The sequence below is a fragment of the Benincasa hispida genome, chromosome 10, assembly GCF_009727055.1.
Source record: "Benincasa hispida cultivar B227 chromosome 10, ASM972705v1, whole genome shotgun sequence".
NCBI lineage: Eukaryota > Viridiplantae > Streptophyta > Magnoliopsida > Cucurbitales > Cucurbitaceae > Benincasa > Benincasa hispida.
In genome coordinates this window covers 45403880-45419450 of record NC_052358.1, presented here as the reverse complement: position 1 = coordinate 45419450, position 15571 = coordinate 45403880, and the positions used below count along the sequence as shown (strand labels likewise).

Genomic DNA, 15571 nt, shown 5'->3' with positions numbered 1-15571 from the left:
GGAGAAAAGGAGTATTCATATGAAAATAAATGATATATGTGGTCTTACTCGGTAACCATTTTATTTTTTGTTTTTAAAAATTAAGCCTTTAAATATCACTTCCATCTATTAGTTTCCATGAATTGTTGTTTTTGTTTCAAAAAAAAAAAAAAAAAAAAAAAAAAAACTTGTTCTTGCTTTTGAAATTTGACTAAGAATTCAAATATTTACCTAAGACATTTGAAAATCATGAGTTAGAAATTGTGAGAAAACATAATTTTCAAAAACACAATGGTTACTAAAAAGAGCTTATTTTAAAATTAAAATTTCAAGTTCTTTTTTTTTTCTTTTTTTCTTTTTAAGGCTACGAGTAATGAAGCTTTTGAAAGTCGAAGTATATTTTTGAAACTAGTGGTTTGGGTTCATACACTAACAATAAAAATATTTTTGGAAAAAAATTAAGTTTAAAAGTATCTTTTATATTTTTAAAACAAAACACCAATGCCAAAACTAATGGTAAGAGTATAATGTGAAAATATGTATTTTATTTTATTTTAATTAATTAAATTTAAATAATATAGTGATATTTAATTTTTTTTAAAACAAACTATTAGACATTTTTTAAATTCCAAGGACCCTATCTGTCTCAAAATTGAAAATTTAAGAATCAAATAGACATAAATCTAAAATTTGTAGTTTACCCTTAACATTTTTTTTTTAGTATAACATACTACAACGTGGAGATTTGAATTGTCCTCGAGAACAAAAGTATATGCCAATCATCCACGATCTATGCTCACTTTCTCAATTCCAAATTAACATTCTTGAAGTTTAAAAGATTTTCCAAGTGATATTATACCAGTTTCCAATTAATATATAAAATAACAAGAGGACATCATTCTAAAAGGGAAATATTATGGGATAATAATGATAAAGACTAACCGCTATTCTAAACTATCAAATTCTTATAATTAACTATAATTAGAATTCTTATAATTAACTATAATTAGCTACCGTGATCATAAGTTAAGTGGTTTGAATCTCTCCAATCCCACGTACTATTGAACTTAAAAAAACAAAACTTATAATTACATCCTCAAATGTTTCCTTTTGTGTAATTATTCTCCAGACTATTACAAAATTATTGAGACTAAACTTTATTGTTTTCTCTATTGGTTCATTAGAGCAAGAAATCGTTGAATGGGAGTTGGGATCTAATCTCATCAATCCTTCTGTTGAGACTACGAAGAGCTTCCACATGAGGCTCATCTTCCTCTACCGGTACAATTTTCGCAAAGCTTCCTTCTTCGAGAAAATCCACCACTCTATTTGCAGCTTCAAGACCAGTCACAAATGATTTCTCCTGTCCAAGAACTCATTCAAGTCATCAACACATCCAAAAACAAAATGATCATCACATATCAGCAAAGGAAAGATTTATAGATACCAGACCTGTGACCATGAACCGTGACGGTTTATGATCCAGTCTCCAGCCATGAACACATTTGGGAACGATGTAAAGCCGCGCATCATGTATTTGTATGAACCTTTTGGAGAATCAGACAACCACTAATGAAACAAAAAATTGCCAAGTGGTAAAAGAATTTGAACCAAATGTAGGTTCTGATTTTATATACCAGGAAAGAAGTGAGTTAATGATTTTGGAAACTTTCCAATTTCCTTCTTCACCACGATGGCGTTCTCGAAGTCCTTAATGCATGTTGAGAGGTAGGATTTGACCTTTTCGATGATAGCTTCATCGTTTAGCGGCAACAGCTCATTGGCGTGATACTGTTTGTGAAAAAGATGACTGTAATCTTTTAAACTGAACAGATAGATCTATAAACTAGTGGCAGGAGAGGGTGTTCTTATACTCACAAAGTCAGCTTGTAAGACTGTAAACGATTCATCTTTGTGTTCGTCTTGAATGGCACTCAAGTCGACGAAACACCATCCATATGAATTATCCAATGCCGAGCAAGAATTACTTGCAGTTGGAATATTAACCTGTTTAACATTGTAGTAAAAGGATTCCATCGTGTTGAATCCTTCAGTAAGAGTGTAATCATACTTTTCAAATACTTTGTAGTTTGTTCAATGAAATTGGTTTTATCATTTTACTTACTTTTCTATCAAACCAAAGCTTAACAGTGAGCACATCAACACTTCTCAAGTTTAAAACCTTGACGAACTCCTCTTTTGTGTATAATGCTGCACTAAACAGAACAAAGGACAAGGAAAGCCAGAACAGTTATAGACACAAACCAAAAACAGGCAACAATAATGAATACATAACTTATTGGCACTGTTGTTTAAGGGGAGACAGAACCATACGAATTATGAATGAGTTCTTGGAGTACAGAAATTCCAACAGCAAATACAACCGCATCGGCCTCATATCTTTCTCTGCCACAAAGCACGTCTGAGAGAGAGTTTGTATCATCATCTACTATCACATCTGTGATTCTGCTCCTCCTAACAAATCTGCATCCCCTTTTCTCCAGCAAGTCCATCCATGGTTGGAAAATCCTTTCTTTAACAGTTCCACGGCACCAGACTAGATTGAAATCTTTCTGTATGCATCCACGAGTTTAAAGTACAAAGCACTGGCATAATTAGCAACAGAAGAAGCAGGACTGTTGGTAGAAGTAACTTGGTTCTCCAAACCTGGTGAGCGAGGATAGTATAGTATAAAATTCCCAAGGTTGCTGCAGCACTGCACTGCTCGGCTGGAGCAAACAGTCCTACTTGAAGCAATGGATTAAGTACGCTACTATAGAGCTTTCCCGAACAGCCAAACTGCTTGAATAGCTCCCGGGCACTAACTATTGGTGAGAAACAGCTATTGATCAGACATTTCAATTCACATCAGTCCAATATCAAGAGTCTACACAGGTGGTAAAGATATTACTTGAGTCATATTTTCTCCATGCCGTATCCATATTGTCGAAGTCAATAACTGAAAGAAACAAAACTCAGCAAAATAAAGACGTGGGAGAAATACATAAAATCCATAAATTGTTTGTAAGGAATATGTTTTTGTGTTGATCTCCAATGATGGATGATCAATATAGAACAAAGGATGCATTAGAAATTTAGAAGTTAGTGTGCTGTACTCGGTATGCATTTTGGACAGTTAAGAATTGTAACTACCATGAATTAGATCCATGCTCTAACTTATGATATTAGATAAAAGTACAACACTATATGTTCTTTTTTACACAAGAGAGCATACTAAAAACTGACTACTGGAAAGAACACCCAGGTATTTTGTACTTGTTGGAAAAGAAGGTTTATCCTAATTTCATTTTTTAATATATTTGTTTCAGCTCAACAACACGAAGAGAAGAGAATCAAACTTGTTTACCCTTATGGTCAAGAAGATATACCCTAGCCAATTGAGCTACACTTCTAGTTGGAAATTTCATTTTTAATGTCAGGTTTTTTGTTACATTGTGAAATACAGACATCTACAGACATCTATATTGAAAGATCTGTGAAAGAAATGCACCTGCAGCCATCAAAGGAAGTGATGTTAACCGATCCAACAATGGGAGCTGGGAGAACTGTGACAAAAACCACCAAAAGTGATTTTCATCAAGCCATTTTAAATAATACAAATGATTGGGAAGTCATGAAAACGTGAAGCTATTCATACTTCTGGATAAAGTAAGGTTCCGAGAGGAGTTGGCAGTTGAGGCAGATCTTGGAATACTGGAAATTTTACCTACACGAGAACTGCATCACCATCATGACACAATTTAAAATAACAAACCTCAAAACTAATAAATTATAAGATCAACGAACACATAGATGTAACTAAGATGAAACTTGGGACTATTAGAAATTAATTTATTAATTAAAAAGTCTCATTATTTCATCAATGATTGAAAAAGCTACTATCAACCTCCAATCCATCAACTGAATAATGAGCAGGTGCTGTCCAGTTTGTGAAAGGAGCGATACCAAGCTCATCAACGAGGCCAAATATATTCTTGTAGGGACGCCAGTAACCTACAACAAAATGAAACATTTCCAGTACAACCAGAATAAGTACTTATCCAAAACATAAGTGAGGACAAGCATATATATCTCTGGAAACAACAAATTCAGTGATTGCTTGGCAACACTAACATTCTCGTTCCTTGTGAAAAACAAATAGGAAACACAAACGTTACTAAATTGATCCAAAACGAACAATTTTGGTTATTACCGCGGATTCCATGAATATCGGCACCACCAAAATCATTGCCTGGTTCAAGAACAGTGGTATCAAATCCCTGCAACAGAAACTCCATTAACACTTAAATTTTAATGAAATCAACAATTCGGTATTTACCACTCACCTGCATCCCAGTAAAGATAAAATAGTATCTAAACAGTATTAAATCACCGATTGTCCTAAAAACTTAAGTTGATGAGTAAAGGTAAATTTAATATTATAAATACTTTAAAACTCTCTGCTTTGGTACCATGTTAAACCACCTATTGAATCAATATTAATCAATAATAATATTGCAAAGGTTTGAACACAGGACCTCTTGGACTTCTTTACCATGTTAAATCACCGATCAACTCAAAGGCTTAAGCTGACGAGTTAAGATAACTTTAATAATATAATCACTTTTAACACTCTCTACTCTTATTCCATGTTAAACCACCAATTGAATCAATATTAATTTGAGAGAAAATAGCATTGCAGGGTTCGAACACACCATTCTCCCGGATTTCATACATACTCTAATAAGTTGAGTCAAGGTAAATTTAATATTATATCAATACTTTAACAAACAAATAGTGCTACAACAAGGTAGAGACTCGGAGAGATTGGAAGTTAATATGGTATTGATAAACTAATTTACGTTTCTTCTTCTCTCTCTCCTATCGTTCTTTTGCAACTTTTCTTCATATCAAATGGTTAATTCAACAAAGAGAACCTGGTTACAGAGGTGATGAGCAGCGGCAAGACCAGCCCAACCGGAGCCGACGATGACAACCTTTTTCTTGTTTCGATCCTTGCCTCCACTCACACAGAGGTGTTTAGAATGAGCTCTGCTGTAAAACCCACTTCGCAATCTGTTCGAGAAGTGGGGTTTGTGGGAGATGGTTCCCATTCCCAACGTAGATCCAATGAGAATCATGTTTGTGCGATCGAGTTCGTATATGCAACGGGTCCAGTAACTTCCAGCGCTCTTATACCCCATTTGTCGGAATTGAACGTCACCTTCTTCTTCTTCCTCGAGAAGGAAAAAATCTTGCGATTGGCTATGGCTACTGGTTGGACACATGGCTGTGATAGTCGCTTGTACAACAGCAACCGGTAATCGAATGGAAGAGAGCAAAAGATGTCAATTCATGATTTTTTTCCCCTTCAATTCTCACGATTCAAATGAACGAACGAAGCCACCTCCCTCGTATCAATGCATATTTTAGTTTTTTCTTCTTCTTTTTTGGAAAATTTAAAAAATGATTGCAATTATACCTTTACAATTTAAATGGTGAAAATTGAATTCTCCCACTTATACAATTATTAAAGTATAACCACCAAACTTATGTAATGGTAAAAATTGTAGGGATTTTTATTAAAAAAAATGTTTTTTAAGTTTTAATTTTTTTCGGAAAGACTTTTAGTATTATTTTTTGACAAATTTATTATTTTTTATTATTTTTATTTCAATTTTTAAATATATTTTCCTATTTTCGAAACTTTTTTAATGATTGAGGGAGAAATTGTATTTATTATGGAGATAGAAAATGCATTTAATATAATTTTTTTAACATTTTCAAATGGAGAGAGACTGTTTGAGATTTTTCCCTTTATTTATTTTAATTGAAGAGAGAAAATGTATTTCATGAAATTTTATTTTTCATTTTGGTTGGTTTCACATCTTTTTTTTTCTTTTCTAGATTCATAGTTATTTTAAAATATACAAACATTTTGTTAGGTATTTGAAAATATTTTAACAAATATTTGAAATATACCACAATATATAAATTAGAGATTGATTCGATTATTGACATAAATCACCATTTCGTTTTTCATGTATTTTTTATACTATGCGAAATATTACATTGTTTGTTCACTCGTGCATGTAATATATTCCATTCTTTATTTGAAAATATTCTAAAAAATATATGAAATATACTGGTAAATATATTTGATATCTACTCAAATATTCATGGTTATTTTTACATATACTTCTCAAATATGTTTTAATATGTATGTCAATATATTTCATTATTTATTTGATGTATATATCCCAAGTATTATGATATATATGCACTTCTAATTTGGTATTGATATTATCTGATATATATGTCTCTATACCTTAAAATATTATTTTAGATGTTTGCAAATATTCAAATCAATATATGAAATATACTAGTAAAATGTAAATATTTTTAAATATTCAAACGTACTTTTAAATATACTAGTAAAATGATATATATATATATATATATATATTATAAATCATTTCACTAGTATATTTAAATATGTATGTATGTATGTATGTATATATCATTGTTTAGATTCATGGTTTTTTTTTTTTTTAAATATTACATTAGAACATTTGTCTTAGATGTTTGCAAATACTATAAACAATATATGAAATATACTAGTAAGATTGGAAACGAATATATATAGATCATAATATATATATATAACACCACCCTATATATCGAAAAGGAGAAGTCACTATATATATATATAGTAGTACCCTATAAATATATCATAGTATATATAAAAAAAAACCCACCCTATATATCACCGTCATCATCCAGAACCCTACGCAGATGGTTCAGCTCACGTTGGATCTGCTCACCCCACGTTAGAAAAATAACTCCAATCGGATCTGCTTGCCTACATCGGAAAAATCACCCCACGCAGGATCTCCTAGCACGACGCTGGAGTAAACACCCCGTGCCATATCTGCTCGCCACACGTCAGAAGATGTGTCGGATTTGCTCGCCTCGCATTGGAAGATTTCTTCCACACATCGGATCTGAGGAAGAAGGTGACGATAGCTGGTTAGTGGCCCAAACGAAGGAAGGTGATAGCTAGATCTTGGCAGGCACGTCGTCGATGGTGGCAAGGTGGACGGAGGGAGGGAGGCGACGAAAAGAGATAAGAGAGAGTTTTAAGAGAGCGTTTTGAGAGAGAAATTGAAGAAGATGAAGTGTGGTTTGGATATGAAAAAGATGAGAGAGAAAAATGATAATTATTAAAAATGAGCCATTAGTGGAGTGTGGGTGAGATGTGAAAAGTTTTTTCTCTTTTACATTTTTTATTTTCTTTTAATGTTTGGAGGGTTAAATAGTAAAAGACCACTTATTTTCTTGAAAATATGAAGCTCACACATTTATGAAGAAAAAAATGGAAAGTTCAAGACACATAAGTGTAATATTGCATTATAATTTAGTAAAAATCCCAAATTGTAAGGAGCATTTGAGGTCGTGAATTGGTTATTATAGTCTTTGAATTATAATAATTCGTAATTTATAATAATATATGTTTGGGTATAGACTATTTTATAAAATAGTAAACGCTGCAATAAACAGAGAAAGAAATTATAGGTTGGAAATATTAAACATTATGACAAATAGTAAACAAGAAATTTAAAATAGTAATAATGTAGTTAATTGTAGGCTATAATAATTGGAAGTACCAACTATTATATTTGGCACCTCAAATGGATAGTCTGCCACTATGATAATTGTATAAGTTTGAGATTCAATTTTTTATCATTTGAGATTTAATTTTTAAAATTAGTGTAAGTTTGAGGGTTCAATTTCAATATTTGTATAAGTTTGAGTGTTTAATTCTTACAATTGAAAATTTAAGAGTCTAATTGTAACTACCACCAGATTTTTACGATTTGCCCTTTTTATAATATCCTAATTTAATTCATATGATTTCAAATTTTAATGATCTAATTTTAGTTACTTTATTTTTAAAAATTTTTAAATTTTGTGTATGCATTTTAATACAACGAAATGTGAATATATTTTCACACTTTATAAAGAGAATGCTTTTTACGTAGATAAGAAGTGATTTTAAATCACGTGGTTTGAAATTCAAGAAACGATTTTAAATTTTTTTAGGAAAAAGATTTAAAAGGAATGTATTTAAAATGTTTATGTTGAGAATAACTAAAAAAAGGAAAGAAAGTTTAAAAAAAAAATACTGATAGATTTATATATTATGATTTTTTTTTTTATATAATTGAAATAGGTAATTTATCTCAAAACTCTATAAAATCATACAAAATCCAAATATTTCAGTCCGGATAATTTTGTAGATACAAATATAGATTTCAAATTATTCTATTTCTTGAAGTAACAAATAACAAAAATTCTTTTGAAATGGCAAGAACTAAAATTAAACAAAACTCAAAATATAAAGACAACCCAAATGATATTAAAACTAATTTTTTAAGAGATAATCATTATGATAATTGTTATTTTATTTTTTCATTTATTTTTTTCTACTTGTCCAATGTTCATATCTAGCCTTTTTTTTAGTTTGTTGTTTAATACGTATGATCGAAACTTTGAACCTTTTACGATCAATAAGAGCTTAGTTCAACTGGACATGTGTATGTCGAGGATCAATAAGTCCATAGTTCAAATTCTCCACCTCCAATTTATACTAAAAAAAAATAAAGAAGAAGAAGAAAGAAACTTTAAACCTATTACCTATTTGTGTAAGGTGGCTTTTGGTTGTTCATCTCTAACCTATGTGATTTAAAATCACATCCATATTAATACGTTAAAACATGTACTCAAAGTTGTGTTCTTAATTTATAAAAAATATATATATTTTTTTCAAAGTCAATGGACTATAATAAACAAAAGTTGAAAGACCAAAATGACAGAAAAAAGAAACATTAAAAAACTAAGGTCATGTTTGGTAATAATTTGGTTTATGTTTTTAGTCTTTGAGAATTAGGCCTATAAACGTTCATTCTATCTTTTATATATTGTTTTGTTATCTACTTTCTACCAATGTTTTTAAAAATTAAGCCAGTTTTTATTAAAAAAAATAATTGTTTTATTTTTTGAATTTTGTTAATAATTCAACCCCTTTACTTATGAAAGATGAAAAATGTTGTAATAAATTGAGAGAGAAACCAAAAAATAAATAGAAAATTTATTTTAAATGACAAAACTGCTAAAAATATTTACAAATAATAGCAAAATATAACCGTCTATCTGCGATAGACCGATCAGTAGTCTATCGCGGTCTATCGCAAAAGATAGTAAAATTGTACTATATTTGTAAATATTTTGGTTCATTTTTCTATATTTAAGAACAATCTAACTAAATATCTACCAAACAAGCCATTTTGAAAGCACAAGGACCAATATAAGATACATTTGATAGTTTTTGAGACAATTTTAAATCTAATAAAAACTATTGATTGATCGGCAAGTGAAGTGTAATATTCAATTTTTTTTATCTCTTAATAACAAACATATATATTATGTCATTTAAAGGAGAGAGAGTGGAAGAGAGAAAGAGAAGGAAAAATGAAAAATGAAATAGAAAAATCCACCTCATTTAGAAATATAATATAAAATTAATAAAAATGGTCACCTCATATAAAATTTATCAATTCCACATATCACATCATGATCATATTATCTTCGAACTATTTAAAAACATTTTTTAAATCTCGTATATTAAAGTATCTTTTTTGAAACTTCAAATACTAAATAAACACTAAATAGACATCTCTATTTAATGTGAAACAAACGTGTTTTATTTACTTTTAGTATAATGATGACATAAAACTATAAAATATATGTGAAGATTTTAAATTAGCATCTAATTTAAGTGTTGAAATTTTAAAAATATGTGAGTAATTGAATGTCTGGACAAACGAAAATAGTTGGTAGAAAATTAAACTTCTTTAGAATACAAAGAACTATCTTAGATACCCACGATTTAATGACAAAAATAACCAACAAAAAATTAAAATGGGAGGTCAATTGGGATTTTTTTCCCCTAATACAATATGAAGTGGAGGCATTCAAACACAAATCCCTTCGTTGCTAACATATTATAAATGGGTACAGTGTATGTCCTACTTTATAGTATTTGTATAGTCCCACTAGCTTTAGGTCAAGTGAGAGATTTTTGGGTTTTGTGCCCTAAACTCGTGGTTTGTAAATAAATAATATATTTATTGATTTTTAATAAAAACATTTTTTTTTTAAATTGCATAACTCTATCCAATAAAGCAAAATCCATGGTTATTTATATGAGGCTTGAACGGTATAGAGTTGGCATATAGTGGATTATGTTTAAGTAATAATCTAAAGTATCTATAGTTTATGGATAAAGTTAGGTGTCTTATCCTAGTAATACTATGGATACAACCCACTTTGTAAGTGTTATAAACGATATAATCTAAATAGTTCGTATGGAGACATGTGGGTGGAAGTATCCTATATAAAGCGTTTGTATAAGACTAGATCACAAGATAATTAATCTCTCTTTGAAACTCCATTAATATAAAAGATTAATATTTTATAGGTTGATCACATGTAACTCGATCTTAATCTTGAATGAATTATAAACTCCTACCGATGAGGGCTTGTCTTTTGATTTTCATGGTGAGAGTGGCTTGAATCGCAGACTTAATATACCTACCATTTTAAGGACTTGACCGAATAGGTAACTAGGAATGGAATTCACTTCTCCCCGTATATGATAAGTAGACGAGTAGTTCCCTTAAGTGCTAATTCCATGACTTGAACAATGGGACTCGCCCTCTCATTGGCTCGAGGGGGACTTGGCTTATGGTTGGACTATAAACAAACTATTCATTAGAGAATTAGTGGTACTTAAGGATATAAAGGTAATTACAAGAGTAAAACGGATATTTGATCCAATTGTAATTACTAACGACTCATGAATGATTGACTTGTAGGGATCAAATCCTGAGTGGAAGCGTGAGGATCACCTTTCATTCGGTTTTTCGATTTTAAGAAACAAAAACAACATACTAAAACAAAGTATAAGAGGACAAATTGAAGGAACTATAAGGTCCATTGCGAAAGCGGGGATCGTTCCCAATTTCCAATTTTCACAAAACTAAAAATGCAGAGGAAAAATTATGCAATTCACAGATTTTATAGCATGCATTTAGAAGTAATTAAGCTTAGAAATTACATACCCTTGAAGCCAAAACCTTCTTCACGAAATTCCTCCCAAAAGATCACTAACACTTTAAACCGCCAATCTTCCAAAAATTACAATAAACTAAAAGGACACTATCAAGAGGTAATCTTCTGTATTCTCTATAGGGGATGAGAATTACAGAAGATGTGGGCTCTGTGTTCTTTTGAGAAGAAAGAGAGAGATTTGAGAGAGAAAATTTCTCAGGGATGAATTTTTGTAAACTTTTCAGAACCCTTCGTTCTCACTTGGGAAGAAGAAGATGACGTGAAAAAGAAAACCAATCCCTACACGTCTTATGAGAGAAAATTAAAGGGAGTTTAACTCCCTCCCTTTAATTTTGAAATTTAAATATAAATTTATATATATATATATGTTATATCAAATATAACACATAACCATATATTGTATAAAATACAATAGAACCTATAATTTTAGTTCTTTCACATATATATGGTATTTAATATAAATCGTATTTATACTAAATTTAATTATGTGAATCTCATTCATATAATTAATATTTGAATCATATTCAAATACTTAATTCCTCTCAAAATAAACTTTATACTATAATGTATCAAATACATTATATTAATTATATCACACATATAGTTAATTTTAATTTAATTATATCACATTTAATTAATTCTCTAAAGTAAATTGAATAATTCAAATTAATCCAAAATTAATTCTCAACAATCCCTATTGAGCTATAGAGGGGATCTTATGGATTTGTAGATTGAAGCTCTAATGGTACTCATATAATTAATTAAATTATTAATTAAATTATCCAATATCCATTAACTGCTGGTCACTCGACTAAAGACCGACAACTGCACTCTTCGTACTACAGATATATTTATGTGTTAATTGGATATAATCAGTTAATAATGCGATGACCCTTCACAAATTGCTCGTAAGTATAGGTAGACCAAAATTACTATTTTAACCTTGTAGTTACATCTAACTTCTTAAGTACCACTGATCCCTCTAATGAACAATAAGTCATAGTCCAACTATGACCAAACCATTCTCGGGCCAAGAAAGGGTGTGGCGCCACATTATTCAAGCCCCAAAATCAGCATTTAAGAAAGTAATTTATTTACTTACCCTAACATTAGGGAATGAATAAATTCCGTCTTGTGTAGTTGTGTTCTTAGCTCCCCAATTAGATGAATCCGCAAAATGGTAGTCTTATTGAGTCGGCGATCTGACCACTCTTACCCATACAACTCAAAGGACCGCTTTCATAGGCAGGAGTTCACAATTCACTTAGGATTCATGTCATGTCATCTATGGTCATCCTGGTGAAATGTAAGTCTCTACTATTAACGATGTTATATAATGAGACTATTCATTTCATGGTCTGGTCTTATACAAACCCTTTTGCATAGAACACCCTCGCCCACATGTCTCCACATGAATGAACAAGATAAGATCATTTGTAGCACTTTACAACAATTGTAACATCTACAAAGCGGGTCGTATTTGTAGTGTCACTAGGATAAGGTATCTAGCCTTATCCATCTACTACAGACCATTTAGGTTATCATTTAAACATGATACATTTGTATGTCTCTACATACATGTTTAAGCTACAGAAGATAACTTTGGATGTTAGTTTATTGGTTTTGTGGGTTAGTGCTAATAAATGTCGAATAAAATATCTCATATTTTATTAAATAAATAAATAGCTTGTACATTACAATTACAAATAATAGGACCCACGAGATTTAGGACATCAACCCAATAATCTCCCATTTTTCCTAAAGCTAGTGGGGTATACATCATAAAAGTCACACTAACATAAAAGTACACAAAACAGTAAACTAGGGCATAATACACGTCCAGTACAAAATCTCCTGCTTGCCCTAGACTAAATGTGGCTTATTCTAGTAGACTTATACTCTGTAGGTGACTTTCAAACATCTTAGTCGTAAGGGCCTTTGTAAATGGATCAGCAACATTGTGCTCCGAAGCTATCTGCATGACTTCGGAGTAGAAGCAACGTTCCTTTGATGATAATCTCCCGATGAGATGATACTTCTGCTCTATGTGCTTCCCGCGCTTGTGATTCATAAGCTTTTGGGAACCAGCCATAACACCATTATTATCACAATAAAGGGTTATAGGCCTAGACATGTCTGGAACCACTTCCAGATCAGTCAGAAACTTCCTGATCTATGCAACTTCCTTAGCAACTTCACAAGCCGCTACGTACTCAACCTCCATAGTGGAGTTAGCGATGCACTCCTCCTTGGTGCTCCTCTGGACTATTGCCCTTCGTTAAAAGTGAATACTTATCCTGATGTGGATTTCATAGAATCCTTATTAGTCTAGAAATCAGAGCCATGTATCTTGTAAGGATTAAATCTCTATAACCACACACGAGCTCGTAGTCCCTCGTTCTCCGTAGATACTTGAGGATATTCTTAATGGTGTTCCAGTGATCATATCTTGGATTAGACTGATATCTACTGACTATCCCCACTGCATAGTAAATGTCAGATCTAGTACATAACATACATCAGGCTACCAACAACCGATGCATAGGGGATCCGTCTTATTTCTTCAACCTCTTGAGGTGTCTTAGGACATTGTTCCTTAGACAAAATAAATCCATGTCTGAAAGGGTGTAAACTCCTCTTGAAGTTTTGCATTGAAAACTTGACAAACATCTTGTCAATATACGATGCCTGAGAAATGGTTAGTGTTTTATTCTTTAAATCTCTAAAGATTTAAATGCCCAGAACAAACTTCGCCTCTCCCAAATCTTTCATTTGGAATTGGGTCACTAGCCAATTCTTAATTTCAGTTAGCATACCTACTGTTGGGTTTTATGCCCTATTGGGGGTTTTATGCCCTAAAACTAGTAGATAGTAAATGTTATTAATTGACTGTCATCAATAAAGAGTTATAGATGTTAAATCAATAAATGTTATTGTTTGTATAGTTGTCTATTTTGTCTAAATAACCCTAAATTCAATAAACTAACATCCAAGGCTGCCTTATGAGTCTTAAATAACCCTAAATTCAATAAACTAACATCCAAGGCTGCCTTATGAGTCTTAAACTCTATGTGGAGACATACAAGGATTAATGTTCAAGATACAATCTAAATGGTCTATAGTATGGGGATTGAAGGAACCTGTGAAGGTCCTGAGTGGAAACGTGGATCGTCTCAATTTTTGGTTTTTCACATAACGCAAAATTACAGAATACTAATTATGCAAAATCACAAAATTACAACATGCTTAATAAATGAGAAAAAGAAAATTAGGGTTTGAAAATGCAACTATAGGTCTATGGTGGTTTGCTCTATAGTTAATTGAATATTAATTATTAAACTCGAATAATTAAAGCTTATAATGTGTAGGTCCATTAGATCCCTTACAAGCTCACAACGGATTGACAAGGTCCAAAGTTTCGGAATAAAGAAATAATTTGAATTGTTCTAGAACTTAGGGAAACATATATTAAATGTATATGATATGATTAATACAGAATATAATATTTGTAAAAAGAGGGAAATATGCATTTGAATATGATTAAAATCTTTATCTAATTAAATATGAGATATTTAATGATGATTTAACTAATTGAATATTAATCAATCAGATAATAATTAACTAATTAATTAATTAATACGGCCCCTTAATGAGGGGGATTAAGGAGGTGGGAACTTAATCTCTCTCTCGTTAAAAACACATGGAAGAGTTTTGTATAGGTCATTGTAACAATTATCTCTCTCTTTCCATCAATTCTACTTAAAAATTTGGTCCTCTGTAATTTCTTCTCCTTCTCATTTCTCTAACCTTTTTATAAGAACATTCCCACCGGTGGGTTCTTGCCGAGAGTCATAGATAAAAGAAGACTTCTTGGAGGTGATTTGAAGTAGACAGTGTTGTTGGAAATTATTGAAAAAAGTGTCTTCAAAGGTAAGTATCCTTTTCACTAATCTTCAAAACAAAAGCGAAAAAATACTTCTGTTGAGGACTCGATCCTATCAATTGATATCAGAGTCAATTTTATTTTGTTCAAGACTAATTTGTGACTATTAGATCTTTCACATTGTTCAAAATCAATCTAGAGTCATCGGACTTGTTTGATGGCCTAAGTTTTTTTGGGCTATAGATAGGTGAGTCAAAGTGTGAGATAAAATAAAGAGATTTTTTTTTTTTTTTATCGAGTTTGTTCTTCAAGGAAGAAAGTTTGTAACTACTATTTTATATGATGTTTTTTTAAAAGAATAATATCATCATATATGATTTTTATCCCATGTATTTAGGATTTTCTACTTAAAATCACGATGTTATTCTTTAGGATTATTCTTCTCAATCTATCGTAGATACGATTTGGACCCAATTCAATCTCAATAATTTCAAGACAAATAGCACTTAATACTTA

General features: G+C 31.1%; 1 protein-coding gene across 1 annotated transcript; it reads right to left on the bottom strand.

The window, feature by feature from the left end:
* Window positions 1-1001: 1001 nt before the first annotated feature.
* Window positions 1002-5409, bottom strand: LOC120089282. Its single transcript, XM_039046704.1, has 13 exons — window positions 4917-5409; window positions 4193-4259; window positions 3887-3993; window positions 3638-3706; window positions 3491-3545; window positions 2891-2938; window positions 2647-2804; window positions 2314-2552; window positions 2105-2195; window positions 1858-1986; window positions 1617-1770; window positions 1432-1526; window positions 1002-1342 (listed from the first exon to the last, which is right to left on the bottom strand). Exons 1-13 carry the CDS (start codon window positions 5265-5267, stop codon window positions 1160-1162), a joined length of 1746 nt encoding a protein of 581 aa, XP_038902632.1. The 5' UTR covers window positions 5268-5409; the 3' UTR covers window positions 1002-1159.
* Window positions 5410-15571: the final 10162 nt, after the last annotated feature.